The sequence below is a fragment of the Uloborus diversus genome, chromosome 9 (assembly GCF_026930045.1).
Source record: "Uloborus diversus isolate 005 chromosome 9, Udiv.v.3.1, whole genome shotgun sequence".
NCBI lineage: Eukaryota > Metazoa > Arthropoda > Arachnida > Araneae > Uloboridae > Uloborus > Uloborus diversus.
The window spans coordinates 80,857,074-80,882,897 of NC_072739.1; the positions used below are offsets into that span (position 1 = coordinate 80,857,074).

The 25,824-nt window shown below is 33.9% G+C and overlaps 2 protein-coding genes across 11 annotated transcripts in view; one reads left to right on the top strand and one right to left on the bottom strand.

The window, feature by feature from the left end:
- The first annotated feature begins 1,862 nt into the window (after positions 1–1,862).
- LOC129229311 (uncharacterized) lies at positions 1,863–24,740 on the top strand. Of its 2 annotated transcripts, XM_054863597.1 has the most exons (5): positions 11,107–11,138; positions 14,241–14,332; positions 17,640–17,713; positions 22,166–22,282; positions 24,374–24,740. In XM_054863597.1, exons 2-5 carry the CDS (start codon positions 14,330–14,332, stop codon positions 24,531–24,533), a joined length of 354 nt encoding a protein of 117 aa, XP_054719572.1. In that variant the 5' UTR covers positions 11,107–11,138; positions 14,241–14,329; the 3' UTR covers positions 24,534–24,740. The 2 variants fall into 2 exon arrangements, with proteins under 2 accessions (XP_054719573.1, XP_054719572.1); XM_054863598.1 differs by lacking the exons at positions 17,640–17,713; positions 22,166–22,282; positions 24,374–24,740 and adding exons at positions 1,863–1,935; positions 2,785–2,838 and having other exon boundaries at positions 11,089–11,138; positions 14,241–14,707.
- The window catches only part of LOC129229310 (uncharacterized), a 72,311-nt gene continuing 49,431 nt past the window's right edge, over positions 2,945–25,824 (bottom strand). For 6 of the 9 annotated variants that reach the window (XR_008581080.1, XR_008581079.1, XR_008581078.1 and 3 more), the window contains 2 exons: positions 13,016–13,408; positions 2,945–3,007 (listed from right to left, as the gene is read on the bottom strand). Coding sequence is in view for 3 of the 9 variants with exons in the window: in XM_054863593.1 (XP_054719568.1) it covers positions 13,381–13,408 (28 nt within the window). In the remaining 6 variants the exon portion in view is untranslated. The remainder of the gene's footprint in view (positions 3,008–13,015; positions 13,409–25,824) is intronic. The other 3 variants (XR_008581081.1, XR_008581082.1, XM_054863594.1) reach the window with 1 other exon arrangement.

The window sequence follows — 25,824 nt, forward strand, 5'->3', positions numbered from 1 at the left end:
TGAAACCAATTAAATTTATCGATTGCTAAAGGTCTACTCATATAATTATTTTTTGTGTTTTGTTAATATATTTATTTTTTAAAAAGTTACATGGAAAATTGCTTGTCCGGGTTTTTTTTTGCCGCACCCTGTACAAATAGCACAAGCACGCATATAGCAGGAACAATTTACTACATTAAGAGAGAAATTACATCCAGGGCTGGACAAAGAAGTTATTTTTTCTCCTCTCATTGAAATCTTTTCATATAGTTACAGCATGTGCATGAAAGAATCTTCCATTCAAAATTTTTAAGCCCAAAATAAGTCTAAAATATATTTTGTCGTTAAAATAATCAAAAATGCATCTTTTTCATAAATAAAGCCCAAAGTTCAAGCATTTCAAAAAAAAAAAAAAAAAAAAAAAAACAACATCCCAAGATCTGTATTGAAAACCCAACCTTTGGCAATGTCGGGGAAACTAGAGAGGTTTGATCCCCCGATGTTTTTTTCATACTGCAACATTTATTTAACTGATGAACATAGGGGCCGATACACACTGCCATTTTAGGAGGATTATGCCCCCCCCCCCTTGCTGGAAACGAACCTAAAGTTTGGGGTTCGAAAAATTTCTGAAACTGCTTGGATCAAGGGAGCCCACATAGGGGGGCAAGGGGTGGCTCGAGCCCCCCCCCTTACAAATTAGAACTTACTTGCTTTTAGTGCTTTTTTCTTTGCAAAAATGTAAAAACATTTCATTTTCAGCCATTAATGAATAAGTTTTTAAAGATGTCAAATTTTAATGACTTTTAATCTTTCCTGAAATTGGTTTCCATGGGGAAAACATCCCGCTAAACCATGGGGAAAATATCTGAGCCCCCCCCCCCCACTACAATTTCGCATATGGGCGCCCTTGGCTTGGATATCAATAAAAAGCAGCAAAAAAAAAAAAAACTACAATCGTTTACATTTTGTTTATAAAGTATTTGAACACAATGTGGATGGATAATATTATCAACGGTTTATGGGGGCTCATGACCCTCCCATTGTATCCGCACCTGGATGAGCATCGTACGGTAGCATGGTATCACGTAAAATCAAAAGTTGTTTCTTATTTTCTAGCCATTTTGAAGTAGAATCAGGGAGTATGATAAGTGATGTGTCTTTGACCTCCCTCAAGTGGGGAGGTTTAAGTGGAGAAAAAATACTAATAAAAATTATTACATATATTAAACGAAAAATAATACAAAACGTTGCTAGACATCATATGAAAACAAATAATGTCAATTTGGAAAATTTCTAGCGATCAGAAAAAAAAGAAAAGAAAAATGTATTTGCAAAAAGCGGCTCAAACCTCCCCAGTAAACCTACACATGTAACGAAAGATTTCTGATCACATAAAAAAGTTGTAATACCTAAGGTATTTTTTATAAAAAAGAAATGTCATTAAAATTCCCAAACTTTCAGTTTACAGCTCTTTTGGTTAGATCAATTCAATGAGAAATAAGTTTGACCATCTTCATGCTGCATATAGGCAAAATTCCCTTAAAACTATGTATTTGATTGAACAAAATAAAATACTATTGATAAAAAGAAACAAACGAGGAAGTTGACCCATTAAGTCAAGTAGGACGCCATAGGAGAAAAGCTTGCAAAGCGAGCAACATGATGGCTATTCTAATACTCTTAGCCCTTCTTTGATGGAAATAAAATTTGAAATATCATTACATCACTTAATACGAATTATCAATACATATTTGAAGGAAAAATTAAAAATGAACAGTAACTAAAGTACTAGAAGTTAATTTAGAATTATTAGTTTAACTCTTGTTGTCATTTCAGATCAAAGAAGAGATCAGTGTTGAGGAGCCAGAACTGTTTGAAAACGAAATGATGATGATAATGAATGATAACCACGTACAGCCAGAGGTGCCACCAGTTGCTTCTAGTGACATGCAGGTAAGTTTTCCAATTTAAACTACTTTTCTACATTAAAAAATGCTATAATGAAACATTTTATTCTGCAACTTACACTTGCAGTTTTAAGTTTACTTGTATGAATTCAATGTTAGAGTACTAGAAGATAATTTAGAATTTTGGACTTCATATTTTGAATTTTAGTTTGAATATGCATAACCAGGGTTTGGCAAAAATTATAAAATCTTAGGAGCCATAAAAAAATTTGAAGGTACCAGCCAAAACTTCCCACAGTTTTTAGAAATATTAACTGCTTTTAGTCTCCACGGATTTATTGAATTCTGTGCATAATCTTTCATGTATTGTAAATTATTGTGTATATGTATATCCACTACCTTTCTACCTAGAATACTTTTTTAAAAACATGTCCCCCCCCCCCATCCGTAAAAGGGTAAATAAATTATGCGCCCATTCATTTTCTCTGCACATAGATCAAAAAAAATTTCTGGGTAAAGTTTTGTAATTCATGACTTCTGCCTGTAACTTTCCATGACTCATAAAATGCAATTTTTCCAGAAAAACATATTTTCCACAAGAATATCTAAATTGGTGTTTGTGAAAATAAAACTGCAGCCTTTTTATATGTGTTTTGCATATAAACATTGCATATAAACATTCAGCAGTTGTGTGAACACTTTTGTCGAAGACATGTTTTTTTTAAACCCCTGGTTCCATTTCCCCAATTCTTCTACAGTTTTATTATAGAAAAATGATGCATAAAAAGGGCTTAAATATTATAGGATATGTTTATTTCTGGAATTGTGTTTCACTAAAAATGCATTAAACACTAAAAACTGAATTATTAATATAAATATTTTACTTACTTTTAAGAAAAAGGATCAACGAAGAAGGTCGGAAAGGATACGAAAAAGGAATTCCTCAAAGGTAGTGTATATATTTATTACTGCAAAAGCTAAATGATAATGCTATAACATGAAAATCAAATGTTCTATTATTTAATATTCCATTATGAACAAGAAGTGAGTAACCTGTGGCCTAGCAAAGCAACAAGCCGGTAACGTATCTGGCATAGGTATCCATTTTTCAAATAGATCTGTGGACAAGCACCATAGTTCAAGCAAATAAATAGTTGCTTAAATACATTATAAATTTCATAAACAATGAACTGAATGAAAATAACAGGTAAAAGTTATACATAAACACATGCAGACTATTGTGGGAACTGCAACCACATTAAAGCAAATTAAGCATATGCTTTGCTTAGGATCTTGAGTAGAGACATACCGAGTAGCACTTTGGAAAAGTACCGAGTACTCGGCCGAGTACCAAGTTCCAATTATGTTTTAAGAACTACCGACACACACGTGATGAATTTCAAACTTATTGGAATAGTAGTATAGACCTCCATGTCCATATGATAGTTTTTAAAACAAAATTCCAGCTGAAATTTAATTATGCATAATGTAAAAGATTTTGTTTGTGTCAAAAATTTTATAAAAAGGTAATTTTCAAAATTAAAAATAAACAAATAAATAGTAAGTATGATTAATCAAGTTGGAATAAAACAAATTACATTAATCTATTTTAGTTCTAGTCGGGGGGTGTGCACAGAAATTTTGCGGCCCGTCACAAATGACTTACAGGTACTGATGTTTCGATGAAGTCAAGTACCTGCTTAGAGTGTAAGCTGTGACAAGAACACAGATGATTCTTTTTGTCATTTTATTACGAAAATTGAGATATATATACACTTCACTTATACATTTTAAGGAAAGACTATAAGATTTTAATTCTCTCCGCGAGTATTGGGAGAACAGAGAACGCGCGAGTAAAACAAATACATGCGAGTATAGTTGCAGTTAAACAAAATTCGAGTTCAGTTCAGCTCAGTTCTTTTGATTAGAAAAGCTGACACCGCAGTACCCCCCTCCTAGTGGAACGTTAGGTTCTGACACGTGCAGGGAAGCGGACTTGTCTCCCAGCACGAGTGCATTTAACCTCACAAGGGTCCACTTTCTCATTCGGGGTTTGTTCCATTGGTGACTCGCTGCAACTCTCAGGAAACAAGTCGGAGTCTTTGGTCAAGTTCTGGTAATGATGTTGTTCGAAACGCTTGTCCGGAACTTTAATGTTAAGCACTGGACCGTTTGTATGGCGATATACTTTAGCCCTTTGGCATGGGATACAAGTCCGTGTCCAAATGGTGACATCTTTTTTTATTGCGGGCCACACAAAACGAGATGTTAACAGTTTGACTGTAGCTTTGACCCCAGTATGAGCTAGATTATGGAGCATGTCAAAAGCTACTTTACGAAATTCCAAGGGAAGGTATGGACGAACATTTCTTGTAGAAGTGTCACAAAGAAGTTCTACTTTGGTTCCAGGCAGTAGCATTTTTTGAAATTTCAAGGTTGTGTCTGATTTCAATAAGTCCTGCAGCTCGGTATCGGTGCTTTGGGCTTCAGCCACAGCTGTGGAATCCAAAATAGTCAGAAGCTCTAATGCCTCAATTCTTGACAAAACGTCAGCAGGTATATTGTCGGAACCTTTTACAAATTGAATATCGGTAGTAAATTGGCCAATATAATCTAAATGTCGTAGCTGTCTCGGTGAGCATTTATCCAACTTTTGTTGAAAAGCGAATCGAAGAGGACGATGGTCTGTAAAAACAGTGAACAAACGGCCTTCGAGCATGTGCTTGAACTGTTTAATGGCAGCGTAAATTGACGATCGTAAGTAGACCATTTTCGTTGTGGTGGAAACAACTTTGATGAGAAAAATGCAAGAGGTTCAATACTTTGTACACTGTCAAGTTTCTTTACTTGATTTAGCGAAGCTCCAACTGTTGTATCACTAGCATCTGTAAAAAGCGTTAAATAAGCTTCAGGGTCAGGATGAGCTAAAACTGTGGCCTGAGCTAGGTGTGTTTTACAAGCTTCGAATGCTGACTTTTGGTCTTCAGTCCATTCCAAATTACACTTCTTTTTACCCTTTTTGCCTTTTAGCAATTCATTGAGGGGCGCTTAAATATGGGCAGCATGTTTAACATTTCTGCGATAGTAATTCAACAAACCGAGGAAACGCTGGAGTTCTTTCACAGTTGTAGGCAATGGATATTTTAAAATAGATTCAACATGTTCCGGTAGTGGTTTGATACATTTTTGATTTACTAAATATCCTAGGAACATGGGCGGATTTATGGGGGTGCAGAGGGGGGCAATGCCCCTCCAGTTTTGGGAGGACTTTATGTAGTAACAACATATCTTCCAAAACTTTAAAAAAAAAAAATCATTTTTTCGTTTTCGAATAGTTCAGAAGAGCATGGGTGGCTTTATAGGGGGGGGGGGCAAAGGGGGCAATGCCCCTCAGTTTTGGGAGGAGTTTATGTAGTAGCAACACATCTTCCAAAAATTAAGAAAAAAAATCAGCATTTTTTCGTTTTTGAATAGTTCAGAAGAGCATGGGTGGATTTATAGGGGGGGGGGGGAAAGGGGGCAATGTCCCCCAGTTTTGGGAGGAGTTTATATAGTAACAACTTATCTTCCAAAATCTTACAACAAAAAAACTTTTCTGAAGGGAGAAAAGAAAAAGAAAAAACCGAACATTAAATACAAATAGTACAGCTGTCACTAGGGTACTGAAAATGTGTCTACATTCACTATTTTGGACTGAAAACCATTTGGGCAAGTATATGAATGAAAATATAGGCTAAACGAGCTATGCATTCTGCTGCAACACTTATAATAATTGACTCGATCTACTCGTTACGATTTGTTTTCCCTCTTTTCAGAATGTTTTTCAATTTGTGTGATTTCAAAAACTAGATGTTTTGGGTTGTTACAGACGAAAGATTTTGAAGAACCTACTGGATTCACACGTTCAAATGAAATTGGTTGATTTGAAATGTATGCTATTGCAAAAGAAGTACATAGCTAAAAGGTTTTTGTACAGCAAAATACTATCAAATGTAACAGTTAACACCATACTTAATGAATGTATGTAACAATGAAACAAAAAACCAATCTAACCAACCAAACCTTGAAAATAATTCGACAAGTCTTTGAAACTCCTTAGCAAAGTGTGCTTCAATTTTATTTCTTATCAAGTGTATAAATTAAGAATTGTTCCAATGGGTGGTATGTACTCTTTTGATACCTATTCTCTAAATCTGTGCACCATTTCTTTTAAAGTCTTAACTTGCATCATAAAGCACTTTTAAAGCGCAAAACTTTAAAAAAAACCTTATCAGACTTCAAAATGCAGCATTTTATGTCCATTTTATGTAATTTCCTCCGAGGGAGTAACCCCCGGGCCCCCTACATTAGAGATATTCTATATCCTACTTAAAAGGGAGCCCTACGTCACTCTCTTAATACCAGCCCCCTCTCTTTTAAGGTCAATTCAAAAAGGACAGCATGATTACACACAGTAATGAAAACGACACATAAAAAGTAAAGAATGGCCTTATGCATCACAGAAAACAGACAAAAAATGGGAGAGGGGGGAGGGCAATTAAAAATGTTGCTCCAAAAAAAAAATCCTGCCTCCCCAGGAACTCAGTCCTAAATCCGCCTATGCCTTGGAAAGATAACTCGGAAACACCTAAGACACATTTGTTCAAATTAATGCGAATGCCATAGTCTGAGAGTCGTTTTAGAACCAACTCAAGATGCGTCTTGTGCTCTTCTTCAGAATGACTTGCGATTAAGATGTCATCTAAATAGGCAAAGGTAAAGTCCAAACCTCGTAAAACTTCATCAATAAATCTTTGAAATATTTGAGCAGCTTTAGATAACCCGAAAGGGATGTAGAGGAATTCGAACAACTCAAAAGGAGTGGTTATTGCGGTTTTTGGGACATCGTCAGGATGGTCCGGAATTTGGTGGTATGCCTGAACTAAGTCTACTTTAGAAAAAATAACTTTACCATGCAATTGACTTGAAAAATCCTGTAAATGAGGCAAAGGATATCTATCTGGTATTGTAATACCAGATAGAGATACTTATATAGAAGTTTGGTAAGACCCCATTTGGAGTATGCTGTTCAGTTTTGGTCTCCTTATCTTAAGAAAGACAATGTATTGGAAAGGGTTCAAAGGCGGGCTACAAGGCTAATAAGTGGACTTTCCCACTTAGATTATGATTCCAGGCTTAGAAGGCTAAAAATGTACAGTCTTGAGCAAAGAAGAGACCGAGGGGACATGATTCAGCTGTTTAAATTTATTAAAACGAAAGATGTTACGGGGTTAAAGTTTAGCACTGAAAACAGGACAAGGGGTCATTGTTTTAAGCTATTTAAATCTCAGGCTAACATGGATATTAGGAAAAATTATTATTTTAGCAGGGTAGTGGAACCTTGGAACAGCTTACCGGAAGAGGTGGTAATGAGCAAAGGAGTAGACAGTTTTAAGAGGGCCATTGATCTTCACTGGGGATTGTAAATTGACTAGGACCAGTCTAGCTGGGCCCAGAGCCTGTTGCTGGTCGTCACTTTTGTATTTGTATTTGTAATATGGTTTAGAGCTCTGTAGTCGCTGGTAGGTCGAAAATCCTTACCATCATCTTTAGGCACCATATGCAAAGGGCTCGACCAGTTTGAGGTACTAGGCCTGCATATTCCATGTTCAATCATATATTCAAATTCTTTTTTGGCTGCTGCCAGCTTTGCCGGGTGCAACCGACGAGGTCGCGCAAAAACCGGTTGTCCCCGAGTCAAAATGCGATGCACTGTATTATGCTTAATTTCTTTCATCTTAGGGTATGGCTGAAATACGTCGCTATATTTGTTTAAAATATCCTAGTAAGATGAGTCGCTTGCTATCAAGGTTATTTGTGGAGTGTTATCAAGTGATTGTTTCCCGCTGCTGATTAAATTAGTGAGTGGATCCTTAAGGCATCCATGTTTCAAATCAATCAGTAATCTGTAATGCTTTAAAAAATCCACGCCAATGATAGGCTTGCTTAACTCTGCCAGAATAAACGGCCACTGAAATTTTCGACGCAAGTTTAAACTCAATGTAACCATTTTAATTCCATACGTTTTAATTGTGGAGCCATTAGCAGAAAATAAAGTAAAATTTGTACTATCAGAATTGCATTTTTTCTTCTGAAAAGGCAGTACGCATACGTCACTTCCACTGTCGACAAGATAGGTCAGTTTTGAAACTGGATCTTGTACGAAAAGGGGACTCTTATTATTTGGCATGAAGTCACACTGCGCCAAATTATGTGATTTCTTATTTAGTTTTCCGACTTTTTAAAACGACAAGGGGATTTGCAATGCTTTGCATCATTTCCAAACTTCCAGTGATACCAACACTGATCATAAGTTTTCTTGTTTTTACCCGAATTCGAACATGGGCGACGAGAAAAATGTCTATTCGAAGTATCCTTGGCGCGACTTCGCAAGAGGCATTCAACTTGTTTACTAAGTTCTGCAATTTGCAGTTTCAATTCAGTAACATCAGAAATTGCCGTGTTTGAGTATTTTACTTCATCTACATTTGCGCTTGCAGTCTCATGTAATTTATTGGCCATTAAAGCTAATTTATCCAAATTGTCTTCAGATACGGAAAGAATAGCTTGAACTTGACTAGGTAGGCGTTGTAGCCAAAGCGTTTTGAGAAATTCATCGCCAAGTGTTTGTCCTGCCAATTGTTTCATTTTCCATAGCAAATGTGAGGGTTTGTCATCCCCCAAAATTGATTCAGAAAGGACCGCTTTAATTCTCTTTTGCTTGGAGTCGGAAAAATCAGATATAAGGCGCGATTTCAAAGTTTCGTATTTGTTGTTCTCAGGCGGCATTATTACGATATCACTAACATAATTCAAAATGTCCGAAGAGCCGCTATTACATTGTAATATTTCGTTTCATCTTGAGTTATTCCAGAAACAATAAATTGCGATTCAATATTTTTAAACCAAAGTATACGATATAAATTCCAGAAGGGAGGAAGTTTTAATCCTACTCGATTTACTTGCACCAGCGTTGGAGTTTCAGCTGTCTGTTGTTCCGGAGCGTCTGTCATGGCGGCAGCAAAATTTAAGCTCACTAACTGACAATTGAAGTATAAAATAGCGATATTAAGAGGTTTTACCTTTAGTTTCGAAATCGACGGGTCACCACCACAGGTACTGATGTTTTGATGAAGTCAAGTACCTGTTTAAAGTGTAAGCTATGACAAGAATACAGATGATTCTTTTTGTCATTTTATTACGAAAATTGAGATATATATGCACTTCACTTATACATTTTAAGGAAAGACTATAAGATTTGAATTCTCTCCACGAGTATTGGGAGAACAGAGAATCCGCGAGTAAAACAAATACATGCGAGTACAGTTGCAGTTAAACAAAATTCGAGTTCAGTTCAGTTCTTTTGATTAGAAAAGCTGACACCGCAAACTTTTCCGGGTCCCCTTCCATATTGTTTACCTCTATATTTCATGCCTAGTTAAAAAAATATTGGACCCTCTTCAGGCTCGGGCCAACAGGTGTCCCCTTCTCCCCCCTGTCCATGCCCCTGGTTCTAGTCCGACAAACATAATAATATAAAAATTTCATACTTTTTACGCCGCTCCATTTTTGGTAAATAAGTTTTATTAACTTAGCCGATATTAAAAAGATTTACTCCATTGAAGCATAATAAGCTTCATTATTCTCAAAATTTAAATTTGACTTGTAAATTTGAATGATTGTAGTATATTGTAGTATTGTAAATATAAATGATTGTAGTATATTATATGGTTGCAATCCTTTATTAATTCTAAAATTTGCCTTAACAATATTCCGTTTTTTACAACTACTCGGTATTGGTTGAGTATCTGATCAAAATTTGGCCGAGTACCGAGTACTCGGTACGTTTCTAATCTTGAGCGCCCATAAGGGGAGGGAGGAGGGCTCGAGCCTCCTCTAGACATAGGTAGCGCCAATTTTTTTAATAAAGTTTGAGCACAAACATCATTTAAAATATTTCAACATAAGCCATTAATGAATGATCGTTATTAAAACCTTCTTTAATTTTTTTTTCTAATTTGAAACTGCATTGGTTTTGCTTTTAGAATTAATAATATTGTTATTTTAGATAACATTTCCTTTCTAATTGTCTTCTGAAGAAAACAGATGTGAATCCGTTAACACGGTTAAAAGGCTGTCGAATTTTAAAACTGAAAATTTTCACGAATCTCTTTGTAAACAGAAGAAGAAAGTAAAATGTTTTTTTTTCTTTCTTTGCATTAAAGCTTTGAAACATTTCACTAGCTCCCCCCCCCCCCCTAAAATTGCACATATATGCGCTTATGCTCAGGACTCTTTTCCAACTTTTAACCATGGTGAACCCTGGAAAAAATCACATAATTTAAAATTAAAAGATGATGCAAATAAACATTATTTTTCAAGTCATTTTCTTTCTCACATGTGAATTTCTCTAAATTATATAAAAGAGATGTCTGAGGACTCCAGGCTTTAGGAGTTTCAAAAGACACTGCATTGTCGTGGTCATCATTTAAAATGCTGTAGCTCATCATTAAACAATTTTCAGGAGTTACTACTAAATGTAAGCAGGGGTCTATCCTGGATTTTTCACTGGGTTCTATTTTTGTGAACTCTTAAACACTTTTGTGAAAAATCAAATCTTTTTTCTGAAATTTCAAAATGTAAATCAAAAATAATGTACTTATTTATATTTGCATTTCTTTTTGAGTACTGCTTAATCTATAAATGAGCTCGTGAAAGGTCCGATTTGATCAATTGGAATTTTGTGAAGAATCTGTTTTGGTTAAAATTTTGTTGCAGGGTCCGTTTTGGTGAGATTTTGTGAAGGGTCTGTTTTGATTAGAATTTTGTGAAGGGTCCTTTTTGATTAGAATTTTGTGAAGGGTCCGTAAACGGACCCAAATTGTCAGATTACATTTTATTCACTTCAGGTAACTATTAGCATAGAGATAAAATTAGTCTTTTATAAATTGTGCCTGAAAAGCTTACAATAGCCAAGATGCTTCTGAGAATGGCTTTTCTGATAAATAAAAAAATGATTTAAAAGCTACTTTTCATTTAGAAATATTACCATGAACAACATATAACAAATAAAAAAAGCTAAAGAACAGTAAAATTTTAGCTATGTTAATTATCTATAAGTAATTCTGAAATATTAAAGAACTTAATTTCTTTTCTCTAGAGGCAAAGTGAAGAAGCTCAAGAGGAAGGAAGTAGCACACAATCTAAAAGGTCAGACTCACAATTATTCAAGCAGTAAGCTGCTCATGCATGTTAAAACTGTCCTAGTAAAAATAAGTTATTACAGTAAAACCCCTCAAATGCGGGCACTAAGGGGACAATTTTTTCATCCGCAGGATAGGGGTTTAATAATGTTATTTGCCTAGGAATCGGGGACTTAAAAATTGTCTGCATAAGAATGGAGTCTGTTAGGAAGGGTTTTACTGTACTAAGTATAAAAAAGTACTGATTAAATATTTATTTCATTCCATTCTTCTCAAAAGAATTTACAGGACGTTCACTGATACTGGAAATAAACTACAAACTTTTTTTTCATGCAGAAAATATTGGACCTATACTGGAATTTTTTTGAAACACATTTAATTTGAATGAAATATGTATCATTGATGTGAACTGAGGGCAAAATGTATGGTAACCTCCCAGATTGTGATCAGTATTATTCCTTTTTCAAATGGAGACGATTTAAGCTAACAAATGTAACAATATTCTATGTCAGAGGCTGGGGTGCACATCCCCCTCAAGGGCAATGGCGCACCCCCTCCAAATTCCAAGAAAATCCCCCAAGAGCTCCTCCCCTCAAAAAGCAAAAAACATCCCTAAACCCACACAGCTAAAAATTTCAATGGTACTATGACCCTCCTATTTGGACACCCCTGTCCAGAGGTAAACTATCAAAACTCAAAAATATTGCTTTTTTTTGCATACAAATAAATCAGACACTGTTCCAGAGAAAAGAGGAAGGGACATGACCCCCTTTAGTGACCAAAGATAGACTAAAGCTACATTTTTTGAGCTTATATTTTGAAAACTTCGCCCCAGACCCTTTAAAGCCCAAAAATAACACTTATGACCCCTCTCCCTTTTTCAAAATTAAAAACCAGAGGCTAGATCTGCCCTTTCATACATACTACAGTTCAAGCTGGCAAGAATAAAATAATGTTAACAGTTATTCGAATTGACATTCTGAAAAATAGTGTTTCTACAGTTAATATCTGCAATAATTTTTCATTTTATATTGCATAAAGCCATAAAAAAGAAACACTGGGCAAACGAAGAGCTCTAAGGGATGAAGGGAGGCATGGGCGCCCATATGCAAAATTTTAAGGGGGCGGGCTCAGGTATTTCCCCCATGGTTTAGCAGGATATTTTCACCAATTTTAGTACAGATTCGAGTTATTAAAATTTGACATTTTTAATTACTTATTCATTAATGGCTGGAGAAGAAATGTTTTTACATTTTTTGCAAAGAAAAACATACTAAAAGCAAGAAAGTTCTAATTTTAAAGGGTTGAGGGGGAATGAGCCCACACTTGCCCCCCTATATGGATGCCCATGAAGGGAGGCCTTTAAATACATAGAATGAATTGTAAACAATAACATGTATCATTTTTAACTAAAAAGTAGGTGCAGTATGAAAAAAGTGAGGTTCATGATATATTATTAGAACATTAGTTGAACTAAAAGTACATGCATGAAGACAAATTAAAGATCTTGAAGAAATGCTGTCCCTCCCTAGAGCAAGTCCCCCCCCCCTCATACCACAAAGACCCCTTCCAAGAGCAAACCCCCTCCACCTAAAAAGAGAGAAATACCCCTAAAAATTTCAATGGCATAGTATGTACCATGACCCTTTCCCCATCTAGGTGGGCACTCTGGTTTTATGCATTGTCCAAGGGACTGGAGTGAAACCACATATAATTGAAACGCTACCACAATTACAAGTTTAACCCAGGTAAATGCAATTTTTTTCAAACATTGCAGTTTTAAGGTTCTTATTAAAAAACTTTTTGCAGCTAGCAAAAATTAATGTACTAAAGTAAAAATTGAATTTTGAAACAGAATGGGTACAAAAGTGAAATAAATCATACCTTCATTGTATATCCTGAGTAATTGTTTTCAATGTTCAGCTCTAATACTAATGTGGGATCCGATGGGTTCTGATCTTGACACTAAAGACCCTGTCACTCAACGAATGATTCCAATTAGCACTCATAAGGAAATTTTAATTAATACTAGAACCTATATACAACAGCTATTTACAATTATGAAATCAAAGATCAATTCTACATTATCAATCACGGCGGCATTTCACAGCGAAAACTATTCGGGCGGCTTTCCAGCGCGTCCATTCATTCTTGTTCTCTTGGCTCTTCCCCGCTCGTCGCACAGACTCGTGGTATATGTTGATTCCCAGTGGCGCCGGCTGCTCCAGCTATCTCAAGGCAGTCTGTTGTTAGGGCACCTCGGTCTGGGCACCTACACTAATGTAATTACAATATGAGGTTACATACCTATATCTATATACTTACAGACATTCAGTTTAAAAAAAATCCCCTTTTAGCACTGGTTATCTCATAACGAATTGAGTTAATAAAAAGTTTTTTCACTTGTCTTTTGAACAAAATAAGATTTAAGTTTATCAATACAGTTCATAGTGCCATTAAAGGAAGGTGGTGTGTTTGTCCATTACTGAGAGATTTCCCTTCTCTATTAAAACTAGAGGAGATAGTCAAGGGAAAAAAAATTGAACTTTATTAAGGGAAAAACAGTGTATAACTAATATTTTGCATTAAAAGTAATAAGAATGAATCAAGATTTTATGAAGATGATGCATAATCGAGAGACGGATAAATGATGCTTTTTACTGTACTTTGCTTTTTTTTCCTATGAAGTTTCAAAAAAAAAAAAAAAATCATACTGGAAGTTTTTAAAATGTCATAATTGAAATATGCCAGAATTTTGGATAACCAGGTCAGTAGACAATGATTGATTTGTATTTAAAGGTTTTTTTGCTTTTTTGAAACATCTGGAAAAAAGGAAATTCTTAGAGGGCTAACAGGTATTTGGAAAGACGGGGGGGGGGGGGGGGGGCTCTAATTCTGGGGTTATTTTGTTGCATTTGAAGTGGTTTCACCATCACCTGTGGGGGGGGGGAGAGGTCTTTCTACTTTAAAAGGAGCAACTGTTTCTCCTTGTCAGTGCCTATTGTTGACTCTTATATAGCAGTCTAAAATTCAACTTACATTTATAACCATGTTTCAGTATATTGACAATTATTTGAAACCCGAGCATAAAGACGTGTTTGCTTTACAGGGGGCCAAAAAGAAACTTAGAAGAAAAAGGAAAGAAAAGAAAGAATTATCAAGAAGAAAAAGGAACAAGAGAAAAAAAAATCTACAGAAATGGTGCATATTTATCAAAGGGTGAATACTGATGATATTTAAATATGGGGTCATATTTTGAAATTATATACAAGGCTATGTATTGTTTGATTATGTTAAAAGTCTATTATTGGGAGTAAGAAGTGTTGAAGAATGAAAATTAAACTACAAATAAAATCTTGCAATGTGCAGGATTCCCTTAAACATAGTTTTGAAACAGAGTCTGGACTTACTGATTGTCGTAATCAAATAAAAAGTATCATACGAAAAGCATCTATATCACTTTCTTTTTATTTCTATCCACTAGACAAGATAAAGCAAGCTGTTATTTTAGTTTATAAACTAAAATTTTAACATAAAAGAGGAAAAAAATTTAAAAATTTTTTCAAAAATTCTACACTACGAATTACTTCTGATATGATCGAATGCAGGCCCATGCCAAGCCTGATTGGTGCCATCGTGCAAATATCCTTTGAGCACCTTTATACAGTGACAAGGGAGTGAGGTTTTGTAGATAAAACTAATATGCAAAAAGTTCCGTTTTGAATTTATTCTATTAAAAAAACATAACAATGTATAAATATTTATTTTTGCAAAGCATTGAACGTTTTTATTTCTTATCTCGACGACGTTACTTCGAGTTCAGTAGCTCCTCTAATATGCTAATGTTCTCTAAAAAGAAAATATTTTAAGTATAAAAATTAACACCGTTCCAAATGATCAATAATTACTCAAACTTTTATGCCTCTCAAAACATAAAATTATGTTCATAAATTGAAGTAAAATAATGTAGAGGATATTTCACCTTAAAATCTCAAACTGAAATTCTTTCCAGTAAAAGGAATAATTTTGAAATTCAAATAGTTAAAAAGGTATTGGAATTTAATATCTAAAACAAACACATTGCCCAAAGTTTTTTTTGAAATTTAATACACAAATAGTTAAAGAAAATAGCACAGGGAGGGGGGGCAGGGATCTAGTAACTGCGGTCAAATCATTACTTTGTGGAGCTAAAAAAGTTAACTGAATTTAATTGTCTACAAAATATAAATATTACGCATAATATACAAATGTGCTTACCATATGTTTTTAAAGATTATAACAAAAGCAGTCGAGCCACCACGAAAAATAGTTAAAAGTCACAAAAAGACTTATTGCACAAATTATAATACAACATATGAGGCGCTGCGGATACAAAGGGCAAATTCAACATTGTATGGGTGTGTGTTTTTTTTAACCATTAGAATCTAGACCCGGAGCAGGTACCATATTTTTCCATGTTGAGTTCACCCTTCGTTCGTCACATTTCCATGTCCCATGACACTTTTGTTGAGTTCGCCATTACCAAAATAGTTTCAAAAGCGATTTTCTTAAAACTATCTTTTATTCAGTTCGCCCTTCGGATCTGCTATGCCTTATATTCACCTCAAGAACTGAAATGGATAATAGCAAAATTCTTGTGCATGTATTCTCAACCTTGTATACTTGATACGTACCAAAATAAGCATCATAGCTCCAGATTATGAAGAAAAATGCTAATGTATGCATTAAATAGTATCATGTGTTTTCGGTGTAAAAGATCGCGATTTCGAATGGTATGTTTAGACACAACAAGGCAATATATTTTTTTCTTTTATTATTAGATAGGTAGCGAGAGAGATTACTTGTTTCAGTGAGAAGTATATTTTCTTCATCATTATTTAGATTTTATGAACAATTCATTTATTATTCTGGCTGCAGATTTTCCCTTTTAGAGCATTTTTAATCGGTGGAGCTTGGCACCTTTTTTACTCTGGCGCTGTCGTGTGCTGCACGACCCTGCACATAGGGACGGAGCGGCCCTGATTGAATGTAAATGCATTTAAGAAATGATCTGAAATTAAATTTTTTAAAAACTGTCCGTGTGCTTTAATTGTTTTGGAACTACTCACCGATAATGTTTTATCTTGGCTGCAGTGAAACCTTAAGCTTTGTAACAGAAAGTAGTTTTGACATATTAACTTATACAGTCGACTCCTGTTACAATTCGATTCGACTTACGCGAAATGGCTATTGACTACTAAACATTGAATTCTTGAATGTACTTTCATCCTTTCAGCATCACTGAATGCACAAAATCTCACACCCCACTATAAAAAATAGCTTTATTAGTTTGTATTGATAACCACTCCTCATTTTTTATTTATTTATTCTAAATATGAAAGGTGATGAAATAATGTGGCACCGAGGCACACTGTTTTATCTGAAGTTTGAAGAAGAAAAGCAAAAGTTTAAGACAAATTAAGAAATGTAAATGGCATGCTTGAACTAGAAAGTAGGTCAAAGGTAGCATGACAATTAGGTATGAGTAAATCTTTCATATGTATAATTAAAAGTCAAGAAAAGTAATCCATATAAGTCCAGACCTTAGTTTTAATATGAAGCTCGCAGAATAGTGTTAAAGCAAACTGCAAACAATATGAAATTGGAATTTGCTCTTGTAATGTAGATTATAGAGACCCTGAAAGAGAGTTGTTACTGTAATATAGTTTAGCCTTGCATATTTAATTATTTCATCAAATGTTACTTTTAATATAATTGTAAGTGAACGTGACTTAAGGTTTTTAAAATATTGTCAGAACGACTTAAGATGACATAAATGTTGTAACGTAAAGCTTGTTCCCAAATTCAACTAAAATAAATGCGTATTAAATATCAAGGAGTCTAAATACATTATTTGACAGTTACTTTAGATGCAAATGTTATAAAAGTAGATACGAAGGTACTGTATTTAAAAACAAATTAGAATGAAGATTAGATTGCGAAGCATAAATCAACTTCTTCAAATTTTTAAGTTATAAATGTAACTTATTGTATCTACTGTGTAGTAGTCTTATAGTGCAGTGCTTTATTATTACTACATACTGTACGTACCATACTGTTTTTTATTTTTATGTCTCTCTCTCTCTCTCCCATCGATCATTGATTTTGTGCATCGTAACAGTATTTTTTGTTGAATAATGCAGCTTTTTAAAAAAATACGGTAAAAATTCAGCTCTTTATGTAAGAAACAGTAATGTATAGTTAAAAAATGGTCAAAAACAGTTTAAAAGCTGTTTAGGTTAAATGTCTAATGTGATTGGGTAGAGGAAAAAATCATATACACAACACTTTTCCACAGTGCGAAATTTTGACTTACGCAAGGAACCTTGGAACGCATCCCCTCTCGTAAGTCGGAATCCGACTGTACACAAGAGGAATGGTTGCAGCTTGCTGCACAGTAAATATTCTAAATTGATATTTCCATTTGGTATTCTATACAATTTCAGAAACAAAAGTGTCCTTATTTCAGGTAAATGCAGAAGATATACAATGTGTTATTGGAATACTGTACCTTGATGGAAAGAAAATCATAGCAGTAAAGTTGTAAGTTTTTTAGAGAACATTTTGAAGTTAAATAATTGCATGTTTAATTCTGTTCTCGTGTAAAATTTTTATAACAGTAACCAACCACAGAAAGCAGTCAATATTCGACTTTTATAAAAACGAAAATTTTTATGCAGGTATCAAACAATGTATAAATTGGCAAAAAAAGAAGAAAAAAAAAGCATCTTTTTTTCTTATTTTATTGTTAATTAAAAAACCTTTTTCAACTTAAGCTTTTAAGCTCAGTTGCATTAGATTTATGAAATTTGACTTTCTCAGAAATTAGTTCTAAAACAAAAACTCTGAACCAAGAGCTATTGATGACTCCTGGTATAGCCCCCCCCCCCCCGGTATAATAGACAGGCTCCAGGTGGTGCCTTTCCATGAAGGCGAATAGAGCCGTCCAAGCAAAATTAGTAGGCATGCAAGTGGGCACATCAAGTGCCTTTCTTTTCACTCAGGTCATAAAATTAATGAGAGTTGTACTAAATGTAAATTAGCGCAGGCATTTCTGGATCATCTTTCATACAGCACAGGACTTGATAGAGAAGACATCAATTCCAGTCTTCTCCTTGTGTCCTGGTGCACAATTTCTTGAAAATTCTTGGGCTCATGGACCTGGTCCGTGATGACTCAAAATGCGGCTCAATGGCTGAAAGAGTGAGCCATTTGAGAACAATAAATTCATTTAATAAAAACAGTAAAAATCTTTTTATATTTACTACATACATAACCTTATTTGGGGGTTCTATAGAAATTTATAGGTTAACTAGAGTTTATATACTGAAATGGATTCCAGAAAACATCTGCAATCTCAAAAATGGATATTTTACAAAAGACAAGATTGTAAAAATGAGAAATTCATAAAATTTTTATTAGTTTTTAGTACAGAAAAGAATACAATCAATACATGGAGGAATATCAATGGACTAACTATAAAAACAGAATTCTTCGAATTCGAATTTCGCGGAATTCCGCCAATAATCGGCAAAATCACTTGTACGAGGGCTGTTGGGAAAGTATCGAGACTGAATTTATTATGCCAAAACATACATACATAAAAAAGGTTTTGAGTCAATCTCCTTCAAGATATGCTCCATTGACAGTAACACATATGGCCCAACGATGTTTCCAGTCCTCAAAACATTTCTGGAACTCAGACTTTGGGATGGACTGAAGCAGCTGCGTCGAATTCTATTTTATGGTTTCAATGTCCTGAAACCGGTGTCCTTTTAAGGTTTTCTTGATATTGGGAAAGAGGAAGAAATCTGGTGGTGACATGTCCGGCGAGTAGGGAAGAGGTGCTACTTGGTTTGTTTCGTGTTTTGTCCGGAACTGCTGCACAAGATTTCTGGTGTGCACCGAGGCTCAGTCATGATGAAGCATCCAGCGAGAGAACGGCACAACTCCGGTCCTTTTCTGTGAACAGCCTCTCTTAAGGTAGGTTTTGGTGCCCGTTCTACCTAGCTTAAAACAAAAATTGATACAGATTCGCACTCCGTGTTTTCACACATTTTCTGTCTTGGACGAACGCACGCAAACTCTACATGAAAGAAGTCAGTGTAACTGAACGGCCTGCTGTGTACGCACCAGCCTATTTTTGCGAGACAAGGTGAAATATGTGCGTGCATGATGTGCACAGTCCCCAACGCTAAGGGTTTTCTGGAATATATAGAATACATTTAGTTTCGAAACTTTCTGAACAGCCCTTGTATGCAGAGTTGACAGATGTAGCCAGCTCAGAATAATTTTGTGTTTTTTTTTTAAACAAAATCTTTAGTTAGCCATCTTTGATTCTTATAAATAGAAAATATAATGGATAAAATTTGCATTTAGTAGAATCCATGTCAACCTTGATTAGCTTGATAGCCTCGAAATATTTTAAAAGTAATATATCACACCTCGGCAAGGAAAGTGACACAATTCCACATTGCAGGAAATCGGGGTTTTACACAATAGTAGATTCAAGCGATTTAGTCACAAAAATTGCAAACATTTTTTTAAAAAATTTATATTAGCAAAACATTTATATTGTAATGTTTACTGGTTAGTTTTTATTACCCACTAGCCTATTACCCATAGCAGTTTGGGTACTTATTAACGCAGCATATCTTATAGATAGTAAGCACTTTTATTATACTTGGCATGGTTGTCACAGAAAAATCTAAGGCCTGCTTTTGCTTATACCTCAGCAATTAGCCCACTTAGAGAGACTTCAGGATTTCACTAAATGATTCACTTAATCTTAAGGTACAATTTACTTAAAGCTGAAAAATAAAATTGTAAAATGAAATTATTTCGGTTTGGATGGAAAACAGCAAATTTCATGTAATTTCCCCCATTAAATGATTAAATATAAAACCCATTGTTACAAATATTCGTTGCCTTACAACAGTAATATTAATAGTAATCATAATGAAAATTTTGAATGATGGCTTCTCTGCAGCAAGCATGAAATGTATTCCCTATCATTGCTCTCGTACGATTTCATCCTCATCTATGGCAATTATCAATAACAGGGCTAAGTTAAGAGTTAATGCGTAAAGTTGGTTGATAAGTAAAGAGACATATTAGGATCTTTATCACGAGTAACTGGCACATTTTGAAAGAACAAGGATTAATTTTTAGTGCCAAGTGCTTAAAGTTTTAGACACTTACATAGGTTTTTTTTTTTCCCTTTTAGTACAGAGCATTTATATGAAAAAATAAGGTGAAGTTTTGTGAGGTAACATTATTCTATTTTTAAAATACATTTTCATTAAAAAGAAATAAAATAACAATTTTTTTAAAAGAAAATTAAGCACTTTTAATATTGCACACAAAAGGACAAAATAATTTTTCTGGGGCAGAAAGGACAGTTTAAGTATTCCTGCAGTTTTAAAAAATTCCAAGAAAATGACCCACAAACGAAGAAAAGTGCGGTTCTTGTCATTTCAAAACTAAAAGAAAAATATGCATGTTTCAACATCCAAATTTATGAGATAATGATAAAAGATTCTCCACATGACTTGAGCTGCACTTTTCTTCGTTTGTGGTGTCATTTTCTTGGAATAACTGAAAACTACAGGAATATTTAAATTGTCCTTTGTGACGTGGAAAAGTTATTTTGTCCTTTTGTGTGCATTATGAAGTGCTTAGTATTTTTTTAAATTCTTTTACTATCATTGACATGAAACCAAATTGTTGCTCAGAAGTGTCATTTTTTGCACTTTTCACTGTTTCAAAAAATTAAAGTTCCTATAAATGTTTTTGCTTATTTTATTCTACATTGAATTTTGTTACATTGTGTCTACTCCATTTTATGGCCATTCACGGTTTCTTCACTTTTTTGCTTGCTCTTCGCATATTTTTGAGCAATGTAGTTTCAGAAAACTTATTCTAGTGTGATGGATGTTGCGATCCTTCTTAAATGATGTAATTTTCATCATAACTGCAGGGTTCGTACGCTCCTTCAAAACTCCTCCAATGCTCCTTCATTTAGGAAATTTTTCTGAAGGGCCCTTCAAACTCCTTCATTTTGGTTTGAACTCCTTCAAAACTCCTTCTTTTTTACAGTTCAAGACTACATAATCTTCCTCTATGACAGTAATTTAAAATACTTCGATCGACAACTAACTTCGTCATAAGGGCGATTTTAATGTATTAATTTTGTATGTTTATTTTTTTCATAAAGATGTGATTTACGAATTGATCATAGTTAAATATAAAAGTTGAAAGTGAAAATATTATTACATGACCAAGACCATAAGTGAAGTAAAATCTGCTTAAATGCTGCTTGGCTATTTTTTCAAGTTTTATGATTATTGTTTTCCCCTCCACCACAGCAGAAAAAGTCAGATTGTCTAATTATTATTTAAATATTTAAAAATACATAAGCAGGTGTACTATATTAAGTGATTTTGTTAAAAAAATAATTGATTAGTAAACTGCAGTTATGATATAATAAAAAGGGTCATCCACAAGTAATATCATGCCTTGAGGAGGAGACGGGTTCATGACATTCTAACTAGGGGAAGAGATACGGTGACAAAAAGTGATATCACACAGTTATTGTAACAATATGTTTATAAAAAATATGACATCTGACAAGAGGAGGAGTTAGGTGAAGTGCGACACTTGAACACAGGGGGAAGGGGGTCAAATATGTTGAAAAAATGCGCAATATCATTTAATGACAGTCTATTAGTATTCCTTCAAAGTCTCATTTTACTCCTTCAAAACTCCTTCATTTTATTTCTGAAACTGAGTACGAACCCTGTAACTGTCCTAAACATAATCCTTCTATTTTAAAAAACTTTGGTTTAATTATAAAACATCGACATTGAAGAAACACCGAACAAAAAACATCAGTGTTTTGAAAACGTTGACTTTGATGTTGCACCTGGAATCTAAAAGTATGTATATGCAACTTTAATTGCAGTATAAATATTCTTAAAATAATATATTTTCCAGATCCAATGGGACGGAAAAACTAGTAAAAGAAAGCAAGGAGCAGTTTTGTCAAGAATTGACATTGAAATTTCTTCAAGCTGAAATAGAAAAAAATCATACATCTTTGTGCAACAAAAGGTGAGTTTCTAATTAAATTCTATAATTGTTAATACTCCCTCAGCCTCTGGTCCCTTATTTTATTTTCCTGGGTTGTGGGGGGAGGGGGGGGAGTTCATGCACTCAAAAGCAAATACGAAAAAAATGGTTCCAGGCCTAGCTAGGAAGGTTACTTATTTTGCCCACTTTTTTCTAAAAAGACTTGGATGCTGAAAGAAATTGAATGAAATGAGCGAAATGCAAACGCACTCACTCCTTTTCCATGCTTGTCATGTAAAATTTATCATTGCTGTGATAAAATCATTGTATAACTCCTTTACACAAAATATTTCTACTGTATTAATAATAAAATATTTTAAAATTTCATTTATAATTAAAATATAATGGTTATTTTTGTGTTAATTGGACTTTGGTTCAACTAATTTTGCTAATCCTTTACTGCAAGAGTAAACATTAACGAAAGAGAATTCAGTTGTGCATAATTGCATATTAATGACAAAAGAGGGACATGTTTTCATGATATAAAAACATGTTAATAAGTATATTCAGTAACTTACTGAATATACCTGCCTTGCCTTCAATACTCAAGTTGAACCGAATCATTGTTTCGTCCCTCATCTGGTCAGTGCTAATTCTGTATTAGCTACCAGTTTGTTTGGCACTCGCTTCCTTAAGAGGATTTCCACCTCCAGCTCAGTCAATTCCTAAGCTGGGCTGATGAGTGCTAATAAGCACGAAACTGCAGTCCTCGGCTGGAATTGACTGAGCTGGAGATGTATTTCATGTTAATAAGTTATTAATGTCATCAATTGTTTTTAACTAATTTGATGAAATTAGTTAAAAACAAATGACATCAAATTAGTTTCTTATGAAATATACTGTTTGCGATCTAATATGTGGTGTAAAAATATTTTATGTACAAGCTGATCCCTTTTTTAATGCCTTCCCAAAAATCATTCTAACAAATGCGGTTACCTTCACAAAGATGTAATGAAATCGTCACTCTCAAAAATAATTTTGAATGTTGCCATTTTGCTAATATCTACATTTTGAAATGCATATTTATTGTTCTGCCTGAAGGAAAACTTGTTCAAGAACTGTAATTTTGAATCCATCAATACAAATGTCGTATAAATGCCTTTTTTTTTTTGCTGTATATTATCTCAGTTTTATCCAATTTTCATGCTATATCAAATAACTTAAAAAGTAAACTCAATAGTGCTCATTAAAAATGGTCTAAATCATCATTTTCTTTGTGTGTGGGGGGGGGGGATAAAATGAACCACTATTATGTATTGATTTATTTTTTGTTGTTCCATTAGTTTTATTTCTTAATAAAATTGCATGAGTACCTTTTCATTCTCTGTGAAATACATTGTGTTAAACTAATATTTAGCTTGCCAGGTTGGCAGTATTGCAAATGTTGTTAAAGTAGTAATTTTTCCTGATTTCAAGATTAGCATGGGATTTGAAGAGCTCAGCTGAGTTCCTGATGGCTTACTCAGGAAAGACATCTGGTTTTACCATCTATGCATAATTTTAGCCCATCAACACCTTGGATTTCAATAAATGTAAATAACTGGATAGTGTTCTTTTTTGCTCAAGATTTTACATATGAAGCATTCTAAGCCTGGAATCTAAACTAAATTTAAAAGTCCATTTGCTAAGCAAGTAGTTCTTCTTTCAGGGGTGTCCACCTAGGAGAAGGTCATGGCACAGACTGTCATTGAAATTTTTAGGGGAGGGGGGGTTGAGAGGTATTTTTCTCACTGGAAGGGGGGCTCTTGCTTTTTTGGGGAAGCCTCCACAAAATTGAGGAAGGTGCACCCTTGCCCTTAAGGGAGGGGGAGGGGGGTAAGTACCCCTGTTTCTTTGAATCATTTAAAAAAAGTTGTTTTCATTCTTTTTTATTTCAATTTTAAATTTTTTGATTCAACTACAAGAAAATTTATGTTTTAAGTTGTTTTATAAACATGGTTAATATTGTGCATTTTCTCCTTTCATTTTTCTTATTTTAATCTGTTTCTGTCATTTTTGAAAATATATTTTAAAAGATCATGAAATAAAATCCTGATATTATTTATCTGAGTTCACAATTCTGCTTTATTACAGAAGTGATGATACAAGACGTTTCCCAGTAGCAAGCGCTATAAACAATTTATTGCCTTTCGCCTCACAACAGAAAAATGTGAATGCATACCGCAAAAGTCAAATAAGTATGCTCAAGAAAAATAAGGACACTAGCAACAGTATAAACATTAAAATTGAATAATGTTTTACATCATTGTGATATGACTACAAAAATTTCACTTCACAGAGAAAAGATTTTTCTAGGATTGCTTTTACTTGCAATTTTATCATCAATACTATTATATTTTTGAGTTATTTTTAGAAATGAAAAATGAAAATATATTTTTAATGTCATACAAATTTGAACTATTTTATTTATTATTGAACACATATAAACTTCATGAACTAGGCTGAGAAAATTTGTAAATATGTATATCATTTTAGAAATTGTTTGCATATACCTTTCACTTTAAAGCTATTTGTTTGAATTAAGTGGAATATACACTTACGCATACTCTTTCAGATTTTTCTTTTTCTAAACTTCCGTAAAATAGTTGCCTTTTTAAAACTTGTCAACATTTCAATAATTTCTGTGAGTTGACAAAACTTTGTTAAGTTCAATTTATGGATCTATTAAAGTTGTTATAAGAAAGAAATTATTTAATTATTTATTTATTTTGTAGCAAACACATTATGCATTTGATTACATTTTTACAATGTTAATCCATAGCTGCATTTATAGACTAATAAAATAAAATTTTATAAAAACTTGAGTGTAAGCTTTTTATACCACAACAAACAAAAACCTAGGGAGTGAAATTGAACAAGGAGAAGTCAGGTTTGAAACAGACAAAACTAGAGTAGATTATCTACAGAAAAAGTTTTTACTGTTATCAAAAGCCATTTGAAACAAAATATCTTGAACTTAAATGGTAATCAGTAACTTTTTAACGCAGAAAATTAGTAGATGTGCGTTATGTTTTATGATTGTTAACGGAGATGTTTTATGGGCATTGAAATATTGTTGATTACCATTTACTTCTCTGCACGAAGGTATTTATTTATTTCTTACCTTGAACTTGTTCTGAAATTTCAGTTTTTAAATTTTTTTTTTGCTCCTTATTTTTTTAATACAGTATAGCTTTGATTTAACGAATTCCTCTTTTTTTTTGATGATACATTTCACTGGTCAGGATTTGACTGCATTAAATGTATATCCTCCTTGGTTTAACGATAACTTTCTCCAGTCCCTTGAGAATTGTTATATAAAGGTTATACTGTACTTACTTTTAGTATAACTTTGTCCTTCATATATTATATAATATATTTTGAAGGACAAAGCAGGGTAGTGGAACCTTGGAACAGGGTCATTCCACGTCAAATCAACCACAAAAATGGGATTTTAACACCCCACCGTATCGGAATTTGATAAAACTTGGTATACTTCATCCCTTTATGGTTACAAGCAACCCCCTAATTTTTTTTTCTTTCAA

Bases quoted from the DNA above. Each gene is read 5' to 3' on its own strand.
- LOC129229311 (XM_054863597.1), top strand. The intron at 17,714-22,165 runs GTAAGTTTTTTA...TATATTTTCCAG, and splicing joins AAAATCATAGCAGTAAAGTT to ATCCAATGGGACGGAAAAAC. The intron at 22,283-24,373 runs GTGAGTTTCTAA...GCTTTATTACAG, and splicing joins ACATCTTTGTGCAACAAAAG to AAGTGATGATACAAGACGTT.